Genomic DNA, 18,565 nt, shown 5'->3' with positions numbered 1-18,565 from the left:
CTTTCCGCAACCACCTACTAGTTGAGCTGATGGTGTACTGTGGACTTATTTTCTCTCCTCCATGATGTGTGGCAATGGACATCATAGCCATGATGTGCTCGATTTGGACCAGGACATGCTTAACTTAGTTTCCCTATTTTAACTCTGGATTTTGAATGCCGTACACAAATCTTTTTAGGTATCTCAAGTTGCATCATTCCTTTCACATGCATGCAGCAAACTATATTTCACAACTTTTAGCAGATATTTCTCTTCTACTTTAAATTGACTTTCCCTAGCATTGACCTCAAGCTCTCCTTGACCACCTGGATCTTTCACTTTCAAATCTTTACTGTGAACAAGTCAATGTTGAGGTTCTAGACTGATGCAAGCAGGGCCTCTATTTCTTCTGCTAAAAAGGAGAATTAATAGATTTTGCACTTTTGTATTATAAAGTAGCTATGACTACCCTTCTGTCACAATAAAATGTGGAAAACACAAGAAAGACATACAGAAGTTTTTAAGGTTTTTTTGAACAAACAGCATACACTCCCCAATGATTATAATTAGAAGAATCTTCAATAAAAAGAGTCAACTAAAAAAACCAAAAAAGAATCCTGGAAGGGGTGTTGTCTAGGAGCACATTCTGGTGGTTGAACAATATTGCAGCCTTGGAGGGATTGGAGGCTAATCTGTTTTACGTCTGCACATTCTGTTCCCAGCAGTTACGTAATCCTTCAACAACCAACACACAATCCCAGCATGGAAAGGAGGCAATTTAGTATATCTCTACAGGAGTATTGAGAAGAAGCTCGTCTCATAGAGATCTGAGACAGAAGCCAGGAGATGTGTAAGGGATGTGATTTTGTGTTTCTATGATTTAAGACTAAGTTAGAGGTGATAACTGCAGCACACCCAGAAGGAGCTTTGCATTTTGAAGAGTGCAAAATAGCTTTGTTTCCTGACTGCAGACATTAAAGGATCATCTTCATTATTATTTTATTATTATTATTACCATTTATTTATATAGCGCCACTAATTCCACAGCGCTGTACGGAGAACTCACATCAGTCCCTGCCCCATTGGAGCTTACAGTCTAAATTCCCTAACACATACACACACAGACACCCAGACACCCAGACACACAGACACACAGACACCCAGACACCCAGACACCCAGACACCCAGACACACAGACACACAGACACACAGACACACAGACAGAGACACAGACTAGGGTCAATTTGTTAGCAGCCAATTAACCTACCAGTATGTGTTTGGAGTGTGGGAGGAAACTGGAGCACTCAAAGGAAAACTCTGAAAACCCAACATACAAGCTCCTTTAATAAAATGTGTGGGAATAACACTGTTAAGGCCAGACTCAGGTCTTGTCATCTGCTACACAACGTTCCTGGTTAAAATGTGAAGTGGATTTTTCTGTCTGTAGCTTATTAACAAAATTGTGAGTTCCCTGTCTTCCCACTGATGACTGTTCCAGTTTTCCTTTCTTTAGCCCCCACCCAGTGTGTAGGGTTTTTTTTTTTACAAGTTACTTTACATCATTAGTACCTGGGTTAGTGCAAATTTTCTGACACATAGTTGTTTCCACACACATTTCTATCTGTTACTTTTCCTGTGATTGCTATTCTGTTTCTTACTAGTCTCTATTCTACTGTAAGAAATATATATAAATACTGACATGTAGCCTATTTTACAGCTAATCTGGGGCACGTTCTTATTACACTTTTGGAAAATGTTTCCATGTGGACCCATGATGGATGAACATGCTGGAAGAAAACTAGGTTCACAGTTTTCTCCTAATGTAATTCTCATTAGAGCCTAATGTATGACTTAAGTCATGAGAGTGATGCCCTTGGATTGTCCTTCTGACCTCACGTAGTTGTAGTGTTGGGTTATCCTCGTGGTGGGGTTTCCTGGCTCAACCATGAATGTCAGATGGGTCACCAGGAATCTCAGGATAATGCTCAGGGCCTTAACCATCAACCTGAAGGCAGTGGGGGAAAGGACAGAGCTAGGATGGGGTGTGCTGGGACTTGTAGTTCCACAACAGCTGGAGAGCAAGGGTCGCCTAAGCCTTGGTTAAAGGTTACAAAAATAAATAGAAAGACTACTGTCATAAATAAATAAATCTTTCATATTCCCCCGACATATAAAATGACTTTGTTCTGTGCATGGTCATATAGTTTAGTGCATGTGCACCCATTTGTAATAGGAAGCACCTGGATTTACATCTGCACCATCTAATGACAGTGGTACAGCCAATCGTGGGTTGTACCTTTCTGTGTCCGGGCAAAGATTTTGTTTTGTGGGATGAGATTATTTACACGAGATAAAGGAATAGAAGAAGGTATTCAAGGAGCATTCACTGTTTTTCAAGGAGATCGAACAACATTCTCCTTCGTAATTATGAACATTATGGGTACTCATCACGTCACATAATCGGGATTCTTCCTATATCCTCCCGGGTGCATTTTTGCAGGAAATTTAACTTCTAGACGCATTTTAACCGAAGTAAAGAAAAATAAACACACAAAACTCACAAATAATCCACACAGTCCTGATGTTCTCCCACTCTCAATGTTAATTTAAAATAGAAATTAGGATAAAATGATAAGCATTTTATAAGAAAAATTGAAAGGTTTAAATGAGTGACAAGGGTGGCCCTAAAGTTTTAGTAGGTTGGACTTTGAAGCAACATTTTCTTTATTTCCACCATGCGGATTCCTTATTAGATGTAGACGCAGTCGGCTCCTTCTTCTACTCTTTCCCACTTTTCCAATTTCATATTTGTTACTTTATAAAGAGGATCCTGGAACATTCCACCAGAGTTAGATTATAGACCATGCGACCAGGGGTGCTAGCGCCACAAATTAAGTATCCCATCTGCATTGCAGAACATATTTCTGCATGTTAGGTGCAATTCCATACCTCCCAACATGTCTATTCCAGTAGCGGGACAGGGGGCGTGGCCACAATGCCATGGGGGTGTGATCAAATCGCCATCGGGGCTTGGCCCCACCACCAGAGAGCTGTCTAGCATTTTAAAGTGCTAGGCTGCCCATTAGATACCTGTCTTCCCCCGTCATTGCCACCCAGGCGGGGCAACGGGACAGAGCCCTAACATTAGGACAGTTGGGAGGTAAGCAATTCTTACCATATCCTGGGCTTTATAAGTTAATATTTATTAAAGCGGAGAATTTAAAATACAAAACATATGTAATATAATGCAATAGGTACACACAATAAGTAGAATAATCTTGTCTTGATGGAGATTGCAGTGCTTCTACATTATCGTGCATGAAGTACTTAGATGTGCTAACTCAGCAGTAACTATGCTATTGCTGTGTTCTAGGATTACCCAAAGCCTATGCTGGTATTATATGAAAGAAGTGCATCACACATGAGACTATTTCAACAATGGCATGTGTTTGACTGCAGCGATTTAAATACACCGTATGGGAGGCATTCTAGATATATTTGTGAAGCTACATAAAGCCTATTCATATTGGATCGGCTTATATATTATAGTTATTAGTCCTTTACATATGAGATGTGACCCAGTAAGGGCTCGCTGACAAGAGCGTTTCTTCCTTCTGTTGCGTTCTGAACAGATGACTCGTAGACAGAAAACACAGCGACTGTTTCACTCCCCTAGGGACCATTGATCCCTCTAGAATTATGATTTGCAATGCTGTCTGTGTGAATAGATGATATGTTTCACCATAGGGATCAATGGTCCCCAGAGCTGTTAAATATTCACTGAGCTTTTTCTCAGTCAGTGTTGGGTTAATAATGCAACAGAGGGATAAAGGGGAAAGCAATTGCGTGATTGAGCTCTAGGAATTGAGAAGGTCTGATGTACCATATATTCTTGCAAACAAGAATATTGGGGCCTATTTATCAATCCCATTTTTCATTAAAATGCCCCGAAAACAGCTGTTTTTGGGGGATAGCAGCATAATTAAGTATTCTGTTAATTTATGACTAGAGTATTGCAGAAGATACCTTTTGGAACTGTTACTTTGCACCATATAACCAGTTTTGAAAATCAAAGATTCTTCGGAAAACTGCTTTTCCTTTGAAGAATTTCAATAAATTGTCCCATATTTTTACAATATTCAAACAGAAACTGAAAAGTAGAACGTATACATCTCATTGACATTACAGGGATTGTTCTCTTTAAGTTAACACCTCCCTCCATAAGTACTGATTCTTGCAAATAACAGACCAGCGCCAATTTCTGACCAAGGTAATGCAGAATGGAAGGACTCCCGCTATGTATCACGGCTTAGATAACTTGTGGATCTCTTGCTTCTGACTGGCTGGGAATGCTGAAACTTACAGTTCACCAATATTTGGAAAGCTACACGTTATCCACCTCTGAGTCACTTATTAATGAGCAGAGTTTGTCCAATAACTGAAAACCCTATAAAGTTTATATGAGCTGGGTGAGACTAATTTAAACTGTGTTTTATTTGACAAAGTGACCTCTATAAAGTACGGTTACTGAAATAATATACTTTCTATTGTATCTATCCTTAGATTGTACGCTCCCTTGAGCAGGGCCATCTCTCCTCCTGTTTCCTGCACCTTTTACTCTGCTCTCCAGCTACCTTTCCCCCCACCCCTCTGGGGGTCTCCCCGCCATCCGCGCCCTTCCTCTTGGGCTCCGGCGCCTGCCGGTCTTCCCTCCGCCCTCTCTCTAGCTGTGCTCTGAGCTTACTGAGTCACTGTGCTTATTGTTTACTGTATTTTGCCGTCCCACCTTGTACTGTACTTGTTTGTCCCTGTACGGCGCTGCGGACACTGAGTGGCGCCTTATAAATAAAAATTAATAATAATAATAATAATAATAATAATAATAATAATATTGTCTATTTATTCTTTATATATAAAACTCTCTAAAAAATGTAGGTTAAAATTACCAGAAATCATTGACTGAACAGTATGTAATTATACATAGGTAAACTTACAGTTATCACTGAAGTCATCCACTAATATGATTTCCTGTATTAGGTGCATAGGTGTTCGATTTAATACACTGTAGAAAAAAAATATATAATTAGTATTGTTACTAAATATTTTGTTATCATCAAGTCTACTTCTATATGGAAACTCATATACTAGAAATGAAACCAGGCAATCACAAGAAAAGAAACTTACGTACATTTACAATGAAACTATTCCAAAGTAAAAGTAAAAATGCTAAATATTTATTATAAAAGCCCAATGTATTAACAGTAAATAGTAAATAAATATTTACATTCCCAAGAATCAAACTGCATCAATATCATGATCATCATCATCATTTATTTATATAGCGCCACTGATTCCGCAGCGCTGTAGAGAGAACTCACTCATATCAGTCCCTGCCCCATTGAAGCTTACAGTCTAAATTCTCTAACATACATACACAGACAGACAGACAGACAGAGAGAGACTAGGGTCAATTTTGATAGCAGACAATTAACCTACCAGTATGTTTTTGGAGTGTGGGAGGAAACCAGAGCACCCGGAGGAAACCCACGCAAACACGGGGAGAACATACAAACTCCACACAGATAAGACCATGGTCGGGAATTGAACTCAAGACCCCAGCGCTGTGAGGCAGAAGTGCTAACCACTAAGCCACCGTGCTGCCCCCAATGTGTATATATATATCTGTATATAATACTTTATTGCAACGCTTGAATCAGATGGATTACAATAGTATTAATTATATAGACGGTATCACAGGGAGGAAATAAATTAGCCGCAAAGACACTTCGCGGCAGAAGTTGTCAGATATCTCCACTCATTTTTTATTTCACCTTAAAGAGGTAAAAAATTAGCAGAGATTTGCCAGCAAGGTGCGCTGCGCGATGAATTAGCTGAATGCAAATTACTGAAATTTCACCAAATTTCAGGATTGGACAAATCCCTTTACCCATCTGTCATAACTTGCAGAGAGATCAGTAACACGTTTACAGTGGAGATGAAATATCTTAAGTTCTGTCAAGGTATGCCAACTTTTACATATAAATTCTTGAATGTTTCATGATGTCTTTTTCTAATGCTCGTTGTGCATCCCCCACCTGTATTTCAACCCCGTGTTGGCCATTTAATATAATTATTGCAGGGAAGAACAAAGTCTAGCAGACTGGTTAAATAGGCCCTTTTCCCTTATCCGCCGTTTCTAGAACATTACAGTGATAAGAAAAATACCAAGTTGTCTTTAATTTAACTGTATGAAAATAAGAATGCACAATTATTGGAGATAAGCAAACCTTTTGTGTGTTGGATTTGAAGACCTGTTCTTCCCAGAAAATTGTATTATTGTGTCTAGTTTAGATAATATGAACCGAGAGTACAGCCCAATAGGAAGACACATTAAAATTATTCAAGAAAAATAATTTGATCGCGAGTATGACATTAGTTAATATAAGACATTGCAAATAAAAAGAAAACCTTGTGCGAAATGTATCAAGCCACAACAGGACATTTTGAATAATATATAGATATTGATACAGTAACAGGAAGGGGCAGAACACAGAATCAGGGCCGTAACTAGGGCTGTGCGACAGGGGCGACCGCCCAGGGCGCAACACTGAAGGGGGGCGCAATTTAGGAATATTTTAGGTTAATTTGGTTAAAATTGAGGGCTAGGGGGGTGGCATTTGTCTTTCTCGCCCAGGGCGCTAGAATTGTAAGTTACGGCTCTGCACAGAATCACCGGGTACCATAGCAAAATATGAGGGCCCAGCAATTATTATTATCTGTTACTTATAAGGCATATAGACAATAGATCCACAGCACCGTACAGAGGGTATACAGCAAGACACAGGATAAAGAGAACAAAACAGTAAAGGCAAAAAACAGGACAATAACAATATAGGCAGAATAATAACCTGTCAAAGATTAACATAGTCAACACTGAGGAGCGAGGAGATGGATGACCTCTCTACAACATGAGGCAATGGGGGTAAGGGGAAATAAAAGGTAGTAATACAGTAAAAGATGAACCTTTCGCCAAGAGATTTGGCGCAGCAAGCAGGATCAGAATCCTTGATTGATTGAGTGAAGGAAGGAAGGCTTTTGTATGCTGGTGGTAAAAATTTTGGAGAAAGGAGGACACTGGGGAAATGTGTTTTAAGACCCTGCTGCTTGAAGCCTAGGAGAGAAATAGAGAGCCTGGTTGGGAGAGGGAGTGAGTTCCAGAGGAAGACAGGAACACCGGAGAAGTCTTGGGAGCGAGAGTGTGAGAAGGTACTTAGGGAAGAGGAGAGGCGGCGGTCATTGGCAGAACAAAGAGGATGGGAGAGAGTGTGGAGATAAGATTGGAGATATAAATAGGAAAAGATTGGGATAGGGCTTTATAGGTGAAGGTACAAAGTTTGAACTGGACTCTGGACTCTGCTCCACCCCACCCCTGGTCATCCGCTGTTGTGGGCACGTGAAGCTCCAGCACATGCCCAGAAGAGGGGCTTCTGCTTTTCTGCACTGCCGGGCTGCCCTCATCTCTGGGTCCCATAATGGACGTACCCCTTGCAGAGGCAGTAATTTCACCACTGGTAAAAAGTGTATCAAGGCATATGACAGAAGGAACCATGCCTGGGGTGCCAACTTGTGGAGGGTAGAACAATTCTGATCAGAATGTTTCATTATAAGGGAACCTAGAATTTAGCTTCATATTAAGTGCACTCACAAGTTTTTCCCAATCATATTTGCTCATTGCAAAAAAAAAATAATCGGTGGTCAGTGAAATTCTCCTAACCAGCTTAGCAAAGGTGTCCCACACAGCAGCACACTGGCGAAGTGATCTCACTGGCTCCAAGTAAATTGATAGGTTGCGTTCTCATGAACATTGGTTCAATCCACAAAAATGGATGCCTACCTTGTGTAAAGGCAGCAAGTCTTTAAAGGCCTATTTGCCACACCTCTCCTGTATAGGGATAGGTACAAACCCAAGGAGTCTGCAGGAACAGGCTGCAGACAGGGTTCCATCTTGGTCTCTCATGCAGCACACAAATACACAGCAGCGCCACAGGGGTGCAATTGGATTGTTGTTTTCTTTGATTGGTTTGTAGTGTTTGGGTGGACGTTAAAACTCTGTCTTTTCTTGTGAGAGGAGCTACCGATGCCAGCTAGCTGCCCGGTAACTAGGCAGGTAAACTGTGTCTAACCAGAGCAGGGGTCACCTAGTGTCATCCTGACAAACGTCTGCTGTGCTAGTTGTGATTTGAACAATAAAAAGCACAGTTTTTCCAAGCAAGAAGCAGTTTGTGTCTGACATCTGCTGGGTGTCAGTATCACACAGACGAGAGTATTTTGTGTTTTGGACCCTATTGTTTTAAACTAGTCCCTGCTGCCTCTGTTGAGCCAAATCAAACATTACAAATCAGTTTTTGATCAGTCCAACCCTATTTTCAAAAAAGAAATACAGAAGCCTTCGAGAGTTTTCGTTCTTTGCCACAGAAGGTATTTAGCTACTAAAAACTGCCAAAGTCTTTTCATATTTTGTCCATTGTTAATAAAGTAATTAGGAAGCTTTTAGTTTTTAGGAAAAAAAACTGCTGTGCTGTTCACATCCATAGCCTCATTAATTAGATTATTTTTACAATTCTTATGACATGTCAGATGGCGCTGCATATTCCCCATCCCCGCAGGACCCAGCCGTGTGACGGAGTGGAGAGACGGACCATCTGCTGCACTGTGGTCAGTCAGTTGTCTGTGATGTCACATCGCAATATGGGAAGGATGCGGGTTATTGAATGGGCATGTTGCACATTATTCTATTTCGGTTCATGGATGATTTCCAAACCTTGATGGGGATGTTTTTTTACATGCTTTAAAAGAAACATATGCTCCAGAGGATATTTTTCTTACTTTTTATTCCCAGGAAACAAACAATGGAACTATCAAAGTCAATCATTTAGAGTTTGGATTCATTAATCACAATTAGAACAATGAATTTAACCTCAAAAACTCTTCCAACATAAGGGGGGTAAATGTATCAAGCTGAGAGTTTTCAGGCGGATTTGAAAAACCAATCAGATTCTAGCTATCATTTATTTAGTGCATTCTACAAAATGACAGCTAGAATCTGATTGGTTGCTATAGGCAACATCTCCACTCTTCAAACCCGCCAGAAAACTCTCAGCTTGATACATTTCCCCCAAGATATTTATTATTTGTGCTTAAAGGGACAATATAATCAAATTGTTCCCTATCTAATGCCTCATGTCCTCCCCTTATCATTGCAGGTGGAGATGCTGGAAAGTCATTATTGGTTCTCCACTATTAAGTTGCCCAACAAAGCCCAAGTGTGACGAGTTCACCGTCCAATTTAGCTACTGAGATAAGATCCAGCAGGTCGGCACTTCGGTAGAGATAGTTGATCACTTCCAATGCCAGTGCCGTTGGAAGATGGTCCATAATCCAGGGCGACAAAAATCATTTTCAGATATGTAATCAAAATTGATGCACAGGAAAAAAAGTTTATGTAAATGCTTACTTTGTTTTTTGCAAAAGGATGACAGTTTAAACCTGATTAGGCAGCACGGAGGCTCAGTGGTTAGCACTTCTGCCTCACAGCACTGGGGTCATGAGTTCAATTCCCGACCATGGCCTTATCTGTGAAGAGTTTGCATGTTCTACCCGTGTTTGCGTGGGTTTCCTCCAGGTGCTCCGGTTTCCTCCCACACTCCAAAAACATACTGGCAGGTTAATTGTCTGCTAACAAATTAACTCTAGTGTGTGTGTGTCTGTGTGTATATTAGGGAATTTAGACTGTAAGCCCCAATGGGGCAGGGACTGATGTGAGTGAGCTCTCTGTACAGCGCTGCGGAATTAGTGGCGCTATATAAATAAATGGCGATTATGATGATTATTAGTTGCTATGTGTTACAGATTCCTTTATTTTGTGCTGCCAAAAAGGGATTGTGACCAGAGTGGGCTACCAGGCACTGTCAATAACGGTTCAGCCCACCCGAGACCCCTTCTTATCAGGAAGAATGACAGCGGTAGTTTCTCTTATGACTCTTAAATGTTATAATTTAGCCCAACTGTATTATACATGAATTTTGTTAAAGACGGCTTCTATTTTAAGTACTAGGACTTTGTGCAATAGTAGTCATCTACCATGTCTGGAAGGGGAGCAGTTGTCACTTATCACTATCAGATTCCAATAAAGGCTTTGGTGGATCTTGTTTTTTTGTGTTTTGTCTTATATAAATTCATTGTACTATTTCCTTTGTAAGTCACATATATAATCCGGCTATCATAACTTTGGGAAACTGCATGCGAAAATATATTTGTAGCTGGATCTTATCTGAAGCCCTAGAAATAATGTTTAAAGCTGATATACTTTGCCATTGTGTGGGTTTTAGTACTTGAAAAAAATACCCAAATCAATCCTGAGCGACTAGAATCTACAAATCCATTTCACAATGGCCCTTTATTCTCAAAGAGGAGAAGGAAAAAATGGGGTTCAAAATATGGAATTAAAAACAAAAGCAAAATACTTTTCAGGCAATAAAACACATCAGGCTAAATGCACTAAAGCTTTCGGTTGGAAGAACAGACAAAAAAATTCAGCCCAAACGGATTTTAAATACACAACCAGCATACAGAAGAAGAGAAGTGGTACTGTGCACCAATCAGATGGTGGTTTCTGGTGCCTGGAACCCCCCTCCCAGCCTGGGGCACTGTATGCTTGAGGTGGCATGCCCTGTATATATAAGCTCAGCACTGTCTAATATAGACACACCCCATGCATACTGGTCATGCCCATTGGTGGCATGGCATGCAAACCACTCTCTAGAATTCCTGCATTTGCCCCTACATATATACAGGGCCTGATTCATTAAGAAACATAAGTCCATCTGCATATTGTATCATTCATAAACCTACATTTTAAGTGGTGGAGCCAGGGTGGGAAGGGGAGAACTAACCTAGGCAATGTACATTTAGGGCGTGCCGAGAACGAGAGTACACTCCGGGCATGATTCTAGAATATAAACTCATAGAAGAACTCACAGAAATTTTTAAAAAAACTATTCAGTCAACGTTCTATATTAATAAGATAGTCATTAGGGACAAAATTTTAAATATATTATGTTGTTTTTCAATAACATACATTTATTAGGATGTCCTTAATATCTACTGTACATAAAAACATGTTTACAGTTACTTCTGATTGCAAACACATGTTCTAGCATGTCAGGGGCAAACGCAGGATTTGTAGAGGGGGGTTTCCAAACCACGCCGCCAGTGGACGTGACCAGCAAGCATGGGGGCGTGGCTATAATTTTAGACAGTGCTTGGCTGCTCTCCAACTCTTCCTATCCCCATAATATACATGGGCAACACTGCGTGTACTACTGTTAGGTGCACGCAGCTCTCCCTTTTCAAGCAGAGCTGTGTGAAGCAGGAGCAGGGTCCAGCCACCTCAATTATACAGTGCCCCAGACTTGTAGGGGGGTTACCAGGCACTAGGAAACCCCCCTCGATTTGCCTATGCATATATACACAGCCGTCATCACTAGTTATCGGCAGATAGACTAGACCTGTAGCTGGAGCAAGAGATCCGACTGAGAGACAAGTACTTTAGAGATGCCCAGAGCTGTATACGCTCAAGAATGGCACGCCTTTACTGTACATTGACTATGGGCAAATGCCCCTTCCCCGCCCTGTTCCCTCCCTGAAATCGTAGGCTGTACTAAGCGTCCTTTGCACTGGAGACAAATTGAATATTGCTGCGTTCTGTGGCGTATGAGCTGGTTCTGGAAATGCACAGAGTAATTTTGCAGGATGTGTGCACAAAATCGACATTTACTTCCATTAATGAATCAAGCCCTCCATTTTAGCTTAATTATTGGGCTACTGTTTATGACAATTGCTCTCTACATTTCCTGAAAATCGTCTGACTGTTTTTTTTTCCCACTCAAATAAATACTGCAAGATATTGCACAATTATAATAGATGCAACCGACAAATCGTGCGCTACATAGAATGATCCAATCAGCTGTCAGTTACACGAAGGCGTTTACTGGTATACAAACGGCTCATCCTTTATAAAGATCTTGAACGTAATTGCAAGATAGCGTTTCCTCTCCCAGCCAGTGTGCCCTTAATTTATGTCTGATCTGAAATCTTACATCGCACATAATTGCTTTGATTACTTACTTACAAATGTAACAAACAAAAACAACACAGGCTCTATTATATTACATTAACAGAGGAGGAGGAAATTTATGGGGCATGAGGGAGATATAAATCTGGCTCTGAGTTTATCATATTTCAGGCAGCATGGATGTAAATAATATAATTTCACAAGCAGAACTACTTGAATTGTGCCTGCTACAAAAACCCAGGGGGAGAGAGGGTGTCAAATTGTAACTCAAGCTTAAAATATATACATTTTTCATAAACTGGTTATTTAATTTTAGAAATGTGTCTTTTCTGGTAGTTTAGAACCTGATGCATAAAGCGTCTTACCTCTGTAAAAAAAACTCTTAACTATAATTCAATTACGTTAGACTACATCTAGCTATTAACATTAAGCAAGCCGTTCCCCAGAGACACAAATGATGCATCACTTGATACTTAAGTTGCAGTTTTGGATAATTGGATTGATTGAAGTTGAAAGTAACAGGGCAAATTGCTGACCAGAAATATAAAGTGAATTGCAATGGATAGCCGATAGCTGGTGAGCTATTAAAAGCTGTTTATAACATTAAACTTAGATATGTAGAATTCAAGACCCAATGTGCTGTTGCTGTTTGTTACCCATTATAAATGATTAGGGAATGTGTGTTAAAAGTGCATAAGAAAAAAAATGATTGAGATGCAGAAAGCTTTATTTAAAAGTCAATTGTATTATATGATGCATGCTATAATGATGCCTGTTTATTACTAGCTCATCCGTAGGCTGATATGTGGTAAATCTATGGAGAGATTGTCTTGTAGGGGAAGGAGCTTCCCAAAGAGTATATTCCGCTTTTGGAAAAAAATGGTAAGGGTCCCTGGGGTTATGAATGAAGAGAGAAGGGTAGGCTCCATAAATAATCTCCAGTCCAGGTCTTCTGATCTCTCAGTCTCACAACAGATTAATCAGGAGTTGCACCTGCAAGGTGCTGTCAAAAATCTGCTAGGCAGTTTCCTCTGTCTCTCAGAGTTGGGAAGGAGGTTGGATGCCTTTTGAGAGACACTGCAAACGGTGACCAGTAAGTCTTGTATTTTGTATGTGTGTGGGACACAAGCTCCCCCACTTGAGAGAGGTTGCTCTTGTATGTTTAGTTAGTGCCGGACAAACAAAGAATTTGTTTCCGTTTGTTTTTTTTAAGACTGGAATATAAAACTGGCTGTGGCTAGTCAAACTAAAACAATTGACTGGTGTTGGCCATCTCACCTGCTTCCATGTTGTATTTTAATTCCATTTTGAATGATTGAGAGAATTTAGTAATCACTGATGGTGGAAAACAGCTGATTGTGCAGGAAATACCCTGTGTTTGTGTACTGAAAATGGGACAATTATATTTCTTTATACACATTAGTAGGAAATCATTTTTTATACCCAAGAAACAGAATTCTCTTGTGACTGATTCCTCTTTTGCCTCCAATCTTGAACAATGCAATAGTTAATTAGTTTTTTTTTCCTTTGTTTATGTTATCAGAAAAGATGTCAGATAAATCAAAATATAAAGCAACAATTTATAGAAAAGTAGGAGGTAAGTTTATGCAGCACATATTGTATTCTAAATTGAGATGGGTAATTTGTCTCCCACGCATCTTCCCTGCGACTTATGGGCCATAAAATACAGTCATACTCACATGTTGAACAGATGCTGTTTATGCTAACGACGTTAATAACAATATCAGTCATAAAACTGAACTTTCCTCTGTGCGAACAATTGAAGGAAAAGCGCAGATAGCGTCTACGACCGCAGTAAGTTAATTCACTTGTTGCCTCTCTCGGCCAATCACACGTTTTATAAACATTATTTGCTGAACTGTATTCACCAAAGAACTCACTGTTTATGTTGATTTTATACATTATGTTACGATAACTTTACATAACTATTTAGACTAAGAGGAAGGCTGGTGTGCATAGGAGAAAAATCTTCCCTATCACAGCTTTATCCCAAATGACTTCCTGAGATATGTATATTTGTAAATGTTACTCACAGTACTTTAATACAGAGCAAATAGTAATCTAGGTTTAGTGATGCTTTAAATATTCAATATTGTTCCATTCAAACTACTGCAAGAATGAGGGATCTATATTGACAGGACTTCATAGTCAACACTATACCTTCCCTCTATGTAGTGGCAGCGGGACTTGTTGATAAAGGAAGTGACAGAGGTAGAGAGCATAAAGACAGCCTCCGGCACACTCTTAGTGAATGGTACTGGCTACCAATGGTACTGGCTACCAATGGTACTGGCTACTAATGGTACTGGCTACCAATGGTACTGGCTACTAATGGTACAGGCTGCCAATGGTACAGGCTGCCAATGGTACAGGCTACTAATGGTACAGGCTGCCAATGGTACAGGCTGCCAATGGTACTGGCTACCAATGGTACTGGCTACCAATGGTACTGGCTACTAATGGTACTGGCTGCCAATAGTACTGGCTACTAATGATACTGGCTACTAATGGTACAGGCTGCCAATGGTACTGGCTACTAATGGTACAGGCTGCCAATGGTACTGGCTACTAATGGTACAGGCTGCCAATGGTACTGGCTACCAATGGTACTGGCTACTAATGATACTGGTTACTAATGGTACAGGCTGCCAATGGTACTGGCTGCCAATGGTACTGGCTACTAATGGTACTGGCTACCAATGGTACTGGCTACTAATGGTACTGGCTACCAATGGTACTGGCTACCAATGGTACTGGCTACCAATATTCCCCTATTAGAGTGTCATCACTTTTTGCAGAGTTTGGGAATCCAAGACCTGGGACCACAGAGTGACAGAGGAGAGGTCAGTACCCAATTTAGGGAGGAGGGAGTAGGCATTGTGATTGGTCTGGAGTTTGAATTATGGTATCTGGTATCTGAATTTTGTGTCCCAACCTATCAGGTTTCAGGTCTTTAAGTTACTCAATTTTGCAATAAAAGTACAAAGTAGCCTATCTCCCGATCCTAGACTGAGCGAATGTGGGTTATTACAAGTTATTTGTAGTGAGTTGGGCAGGGATTATGTCATCCTCAGGTATATCATGCCGAGATCTACAGCCCCGAAGAGAAAACACAACTCGGTGAAGGCACCGATTCGAAATCAAGGAAGAGTTACGATTACCCTAACTGCAAGATTTACTACCTCTCTCCCTTCCAAGTACGGTGAGGTACCCAGCGACTCAGGGGCTACTATGCAATCTTAAGGCAACACAAAAATGGAGCTAGTGGGATAGATTTATCAAACTTCCTAAAAAGGAAAAGTGGAGGTGTGGCCCATAGCAACCAATCAGATTCTAGCTATCATTTATCCAGTACTTTCTACTGAATAATAGCTAGCATCTGATTGGTTGCTATGGGCAACACCTCAACTTTTCCTTTCTAGAAGGTATGATTACTCTACCCCAGGGTGTGTTTAAGAAATGTAGTGGAGCAATCTGTTTGTCTCTTCTTAAAATAAAACGGCCGCAGAACAATACTTGCCTGGTGTCTGACATTCAAGATGAACCTTCTGTTTTGAATGGAATTATTCTTGAAATCTTAAGGAAAACTATTCCATTTCAAAATGTCATTATATCCAGGAGAAGGCATTTAATTAGGAAATTTCCAGGCTGTGTCTATGGGTCCTCTTGGGTCTTGTGAAAGGTTATTTGTGATTAGGTGAGCATTTCATCTGACATTGGAGTAGTATGACACTTAACCACTTACCTGCCGATAAGGACAGCAATGTAATATACATATAGCAGGGACCTGCCATCTAAACACACAATATTGATTTAAATTGTGCAAATTCAAGTTATATTATTATGTCCAAAATGTCAACTTATTATACATTTCTTATTATGCCTCTTGGAAGTTAAACTATCAATATTTTTTTTGACTCGTAATTTCATCTAAAGTTATACCAGTTGGTTAATACCATACTTGACAACTCTCCGGAATTGTCGGGAGACTCCCGAACTCCGGGAAGATCTCCCAGACTTCCGGGAGAGCAGGCAAGTTTCCTCCATCTGCCCATCGGGAGCCAAAATTACGCGATTCGCTGTGAATTGCGTCAATGTGGCCATATTCCCTGAGACAAAATGATGGTTTCGTTGCATGGGCGGGGTCAAAATGACGTCATTGGACAGTCAATAAATGCAATCGCTACACACAATCTTGAAGGGAGAAATTATTAGGCTTGAATCAATATTTATTAGCCTATCAATTCACTGTAAAAGAATGACATCACTGAACCACAGTATGCACGTCCGTACGGAGCATGTACACCAAACATGCGTACGTATACGACAGGACCAGTGGGAGAATATTCCTGTGGGACAATCACTATTTCCTCACAATTTGCAGGTGGAGTTACACATGATCAGGGGAATGGGTGAGTGACTCTGGAGCAGTTTGGATGGATCATGCAAATAGAGGGCGTGGCCTAATGTATCACAATTTTTTAAAATTAAAAATTAAAAAACATTTTCAGATGTATGGTTTTGGCAGATCCCATTCTAAATTCTGACTTCAAATATACAGAGAAATTTGTTCTCTATGTAAGCAGACAAAATAAAACTTGCTTAGAAATGGGTTCTGTACACCTTCTGTATAGGCAGATTCATGGCTGTGTCTGGAGAATAATGGGTAATAAAGACAGTCGCGATGTTCTCCCCTTCACTCTCAGGATTAATATGAGTCATATATGAGGATGAAACTAAAAAAAGTCTATTTTATTGAAAGTGATGGTACCAAATAGGTGGTAGATCGGACATTGAGGCGCTTATAGTTTTGCACAGTGCGCTGCTACGAAGTTAACATACTTAGGCACGCTTCTTGGTTCCGGCGGTGTTTCCGGAGAGCAGAGGTTAGACATATATCTTGATGTGGTTTGACCTGACCCTCCACTTCTGCAAAACGAAAGCAATTTGCAATAGGTGCAATTTGTACATGACCTTCACTGAATATTAGCCCACAAAAAGTCATACAATGCACCTGCATTGATGAACATAGAAATGCGGAATAGGAGTGAGCTACAATGTATGCTCTTGATGAAGAAATAGACTCCTTTGCATGTTAAAAATGACCTGCGTCTACGTTTTCTGGTTCATAAATGACCTCTATCTCATATATTTGACTCTACACTGAACATGGAAGAGCATTGTGCTTCTAATTCATGATACTAAATGTAAATAGCCTGAAAAAATGATATCCTAGGTAAAGAAAGACTCAAGATACTCACCGATGTAATCATTACTTATATATATTTTCCCTATAACTATACCATTTTCAACAGAACTACGTATCTAGCAATAAAAATGAAATGAAAAAAAAAAGAAGTAATTGAAACAGGGGTTGATTAAATGTCCCTCAGTATTCTCCGTCTCAAAAATAATAGAAACGGGACAAAATTGCTATCGGATGTCCGTGAAATCTCAGCCAATTGAAACAGAAAGAAAAAACCCATAAAACAATATAGCAATGTTATTAGAGCGAAAGAAAATTTACCTCTTCAAGGGCAACAGAGGAAGAGTCATTACTGGCTGACAGCGCACTATGCGAGGAGAAGAGTTACCATCTATACTGCGCATAAAGACCGGGAGGAAATCTCTGCTCAAGGGCACTGGCGGACAGCAGATGAGAACCACGCATGATATATGAGGGTCCCGTTACGTTATCAGTCAACGGCCTAGAAATGTAACAAACACTATAGAGAGATATTGTTCAATGGAAGAAGAAAGAAACACTTGGCATCCATTAAGAGGATGGCGTTTTAACTTTAAAGCATCTTATTCTCTATGTGAAGGTGCATGCTATTTGGAAAGCTGACTTTTGAACATAAAAAAGATGGTTATTACAATAAAAACTTTATTCTGGGGGTAGAACCAGCATAAAAATCTTCTTAGGTTACTATATCACATTGCAAAATAAGCAATTTAGAACCTTAATGTGAAACCGTCACCTAGGCAGCCATGTTTTGATTGAACCAATATTAAGGGTTAAAGATAAGCTTTGAGATTTTGTTGATCCTCTCAGCTGCATTTGTAAGTCAATAAGTTGGCTTCACACGCTGCAATATCTCCTTTGATATCTGGCATTTGGCCAAATATTACAGCATTTGTGGTCATAACAGAGTGAGATACCCAATAATATCACAACCAGCATTGATGGGATCCTTGGAAAAGGTGTGGAGAAGCTGACCACTGTCGGCCTGTGCGAGTTCTTCTAATCGATCAGAGAGGTTCTGGAGTAAGAACAATAAGATCAGAACAGCCCAAATGCCAAACAACTGTCACACACTTGGAGCAAGAAGTTGTGAATTCTTAGTGCCAAACAAGATTAGCTCTGGCAGAATAGAGGTGTGAAGTCTAACAGGCACCCAAGTATTCATTAGGAACCCCCGCTAGGAAGTA

General features: G+C 40.2%; 1 protein-coding gene across 2 annotated transcripts in view; it reads right to left on the bottom strand.

Moving 5' to 3' along the window:
- The window catches only part of GALNT14 (polypeptide N-acetylgalactosaminyltransferase 14), a 378,447-nt gene that overhangs the window by 87,545 nt on the left and 272,337 nt on the right, over window positions 1–18,565 (bottom strand). For both annotated transcript variants that reach the window (XM_075204367.1, XM_075204366.1), the window contains exon 4: window positions 4,974–5,041. In XM_075204367.1, coding sequence (XP_075060468.1) covers window positions 4,974–5,041 — 68 coding nt within the window. The remainder of the gene's footprint in view (window positions 1–4,973; window positions 5,042–18,565) is intronic.

This window comes from Mixophyes fleayi, chromosome 3 (genome assembly GCF_038048845.1).
Source record: "Mixophyes fleayi isolate aMixFle1 chromosome 3, aMixFle1.hap1, whole genome shotgun sequence".
In the NCBI taxonomy this organism is placed as follows: domain Eukaryota; kingdom Metazoa; phylum Chordata; class Amphibia; order Anura; family Limnodynastidae; genus Mixophyes; species Mixophyes fleayi.
This window is presented reverse-complemented; position numbering and strand designations above follow the sequence as displayed.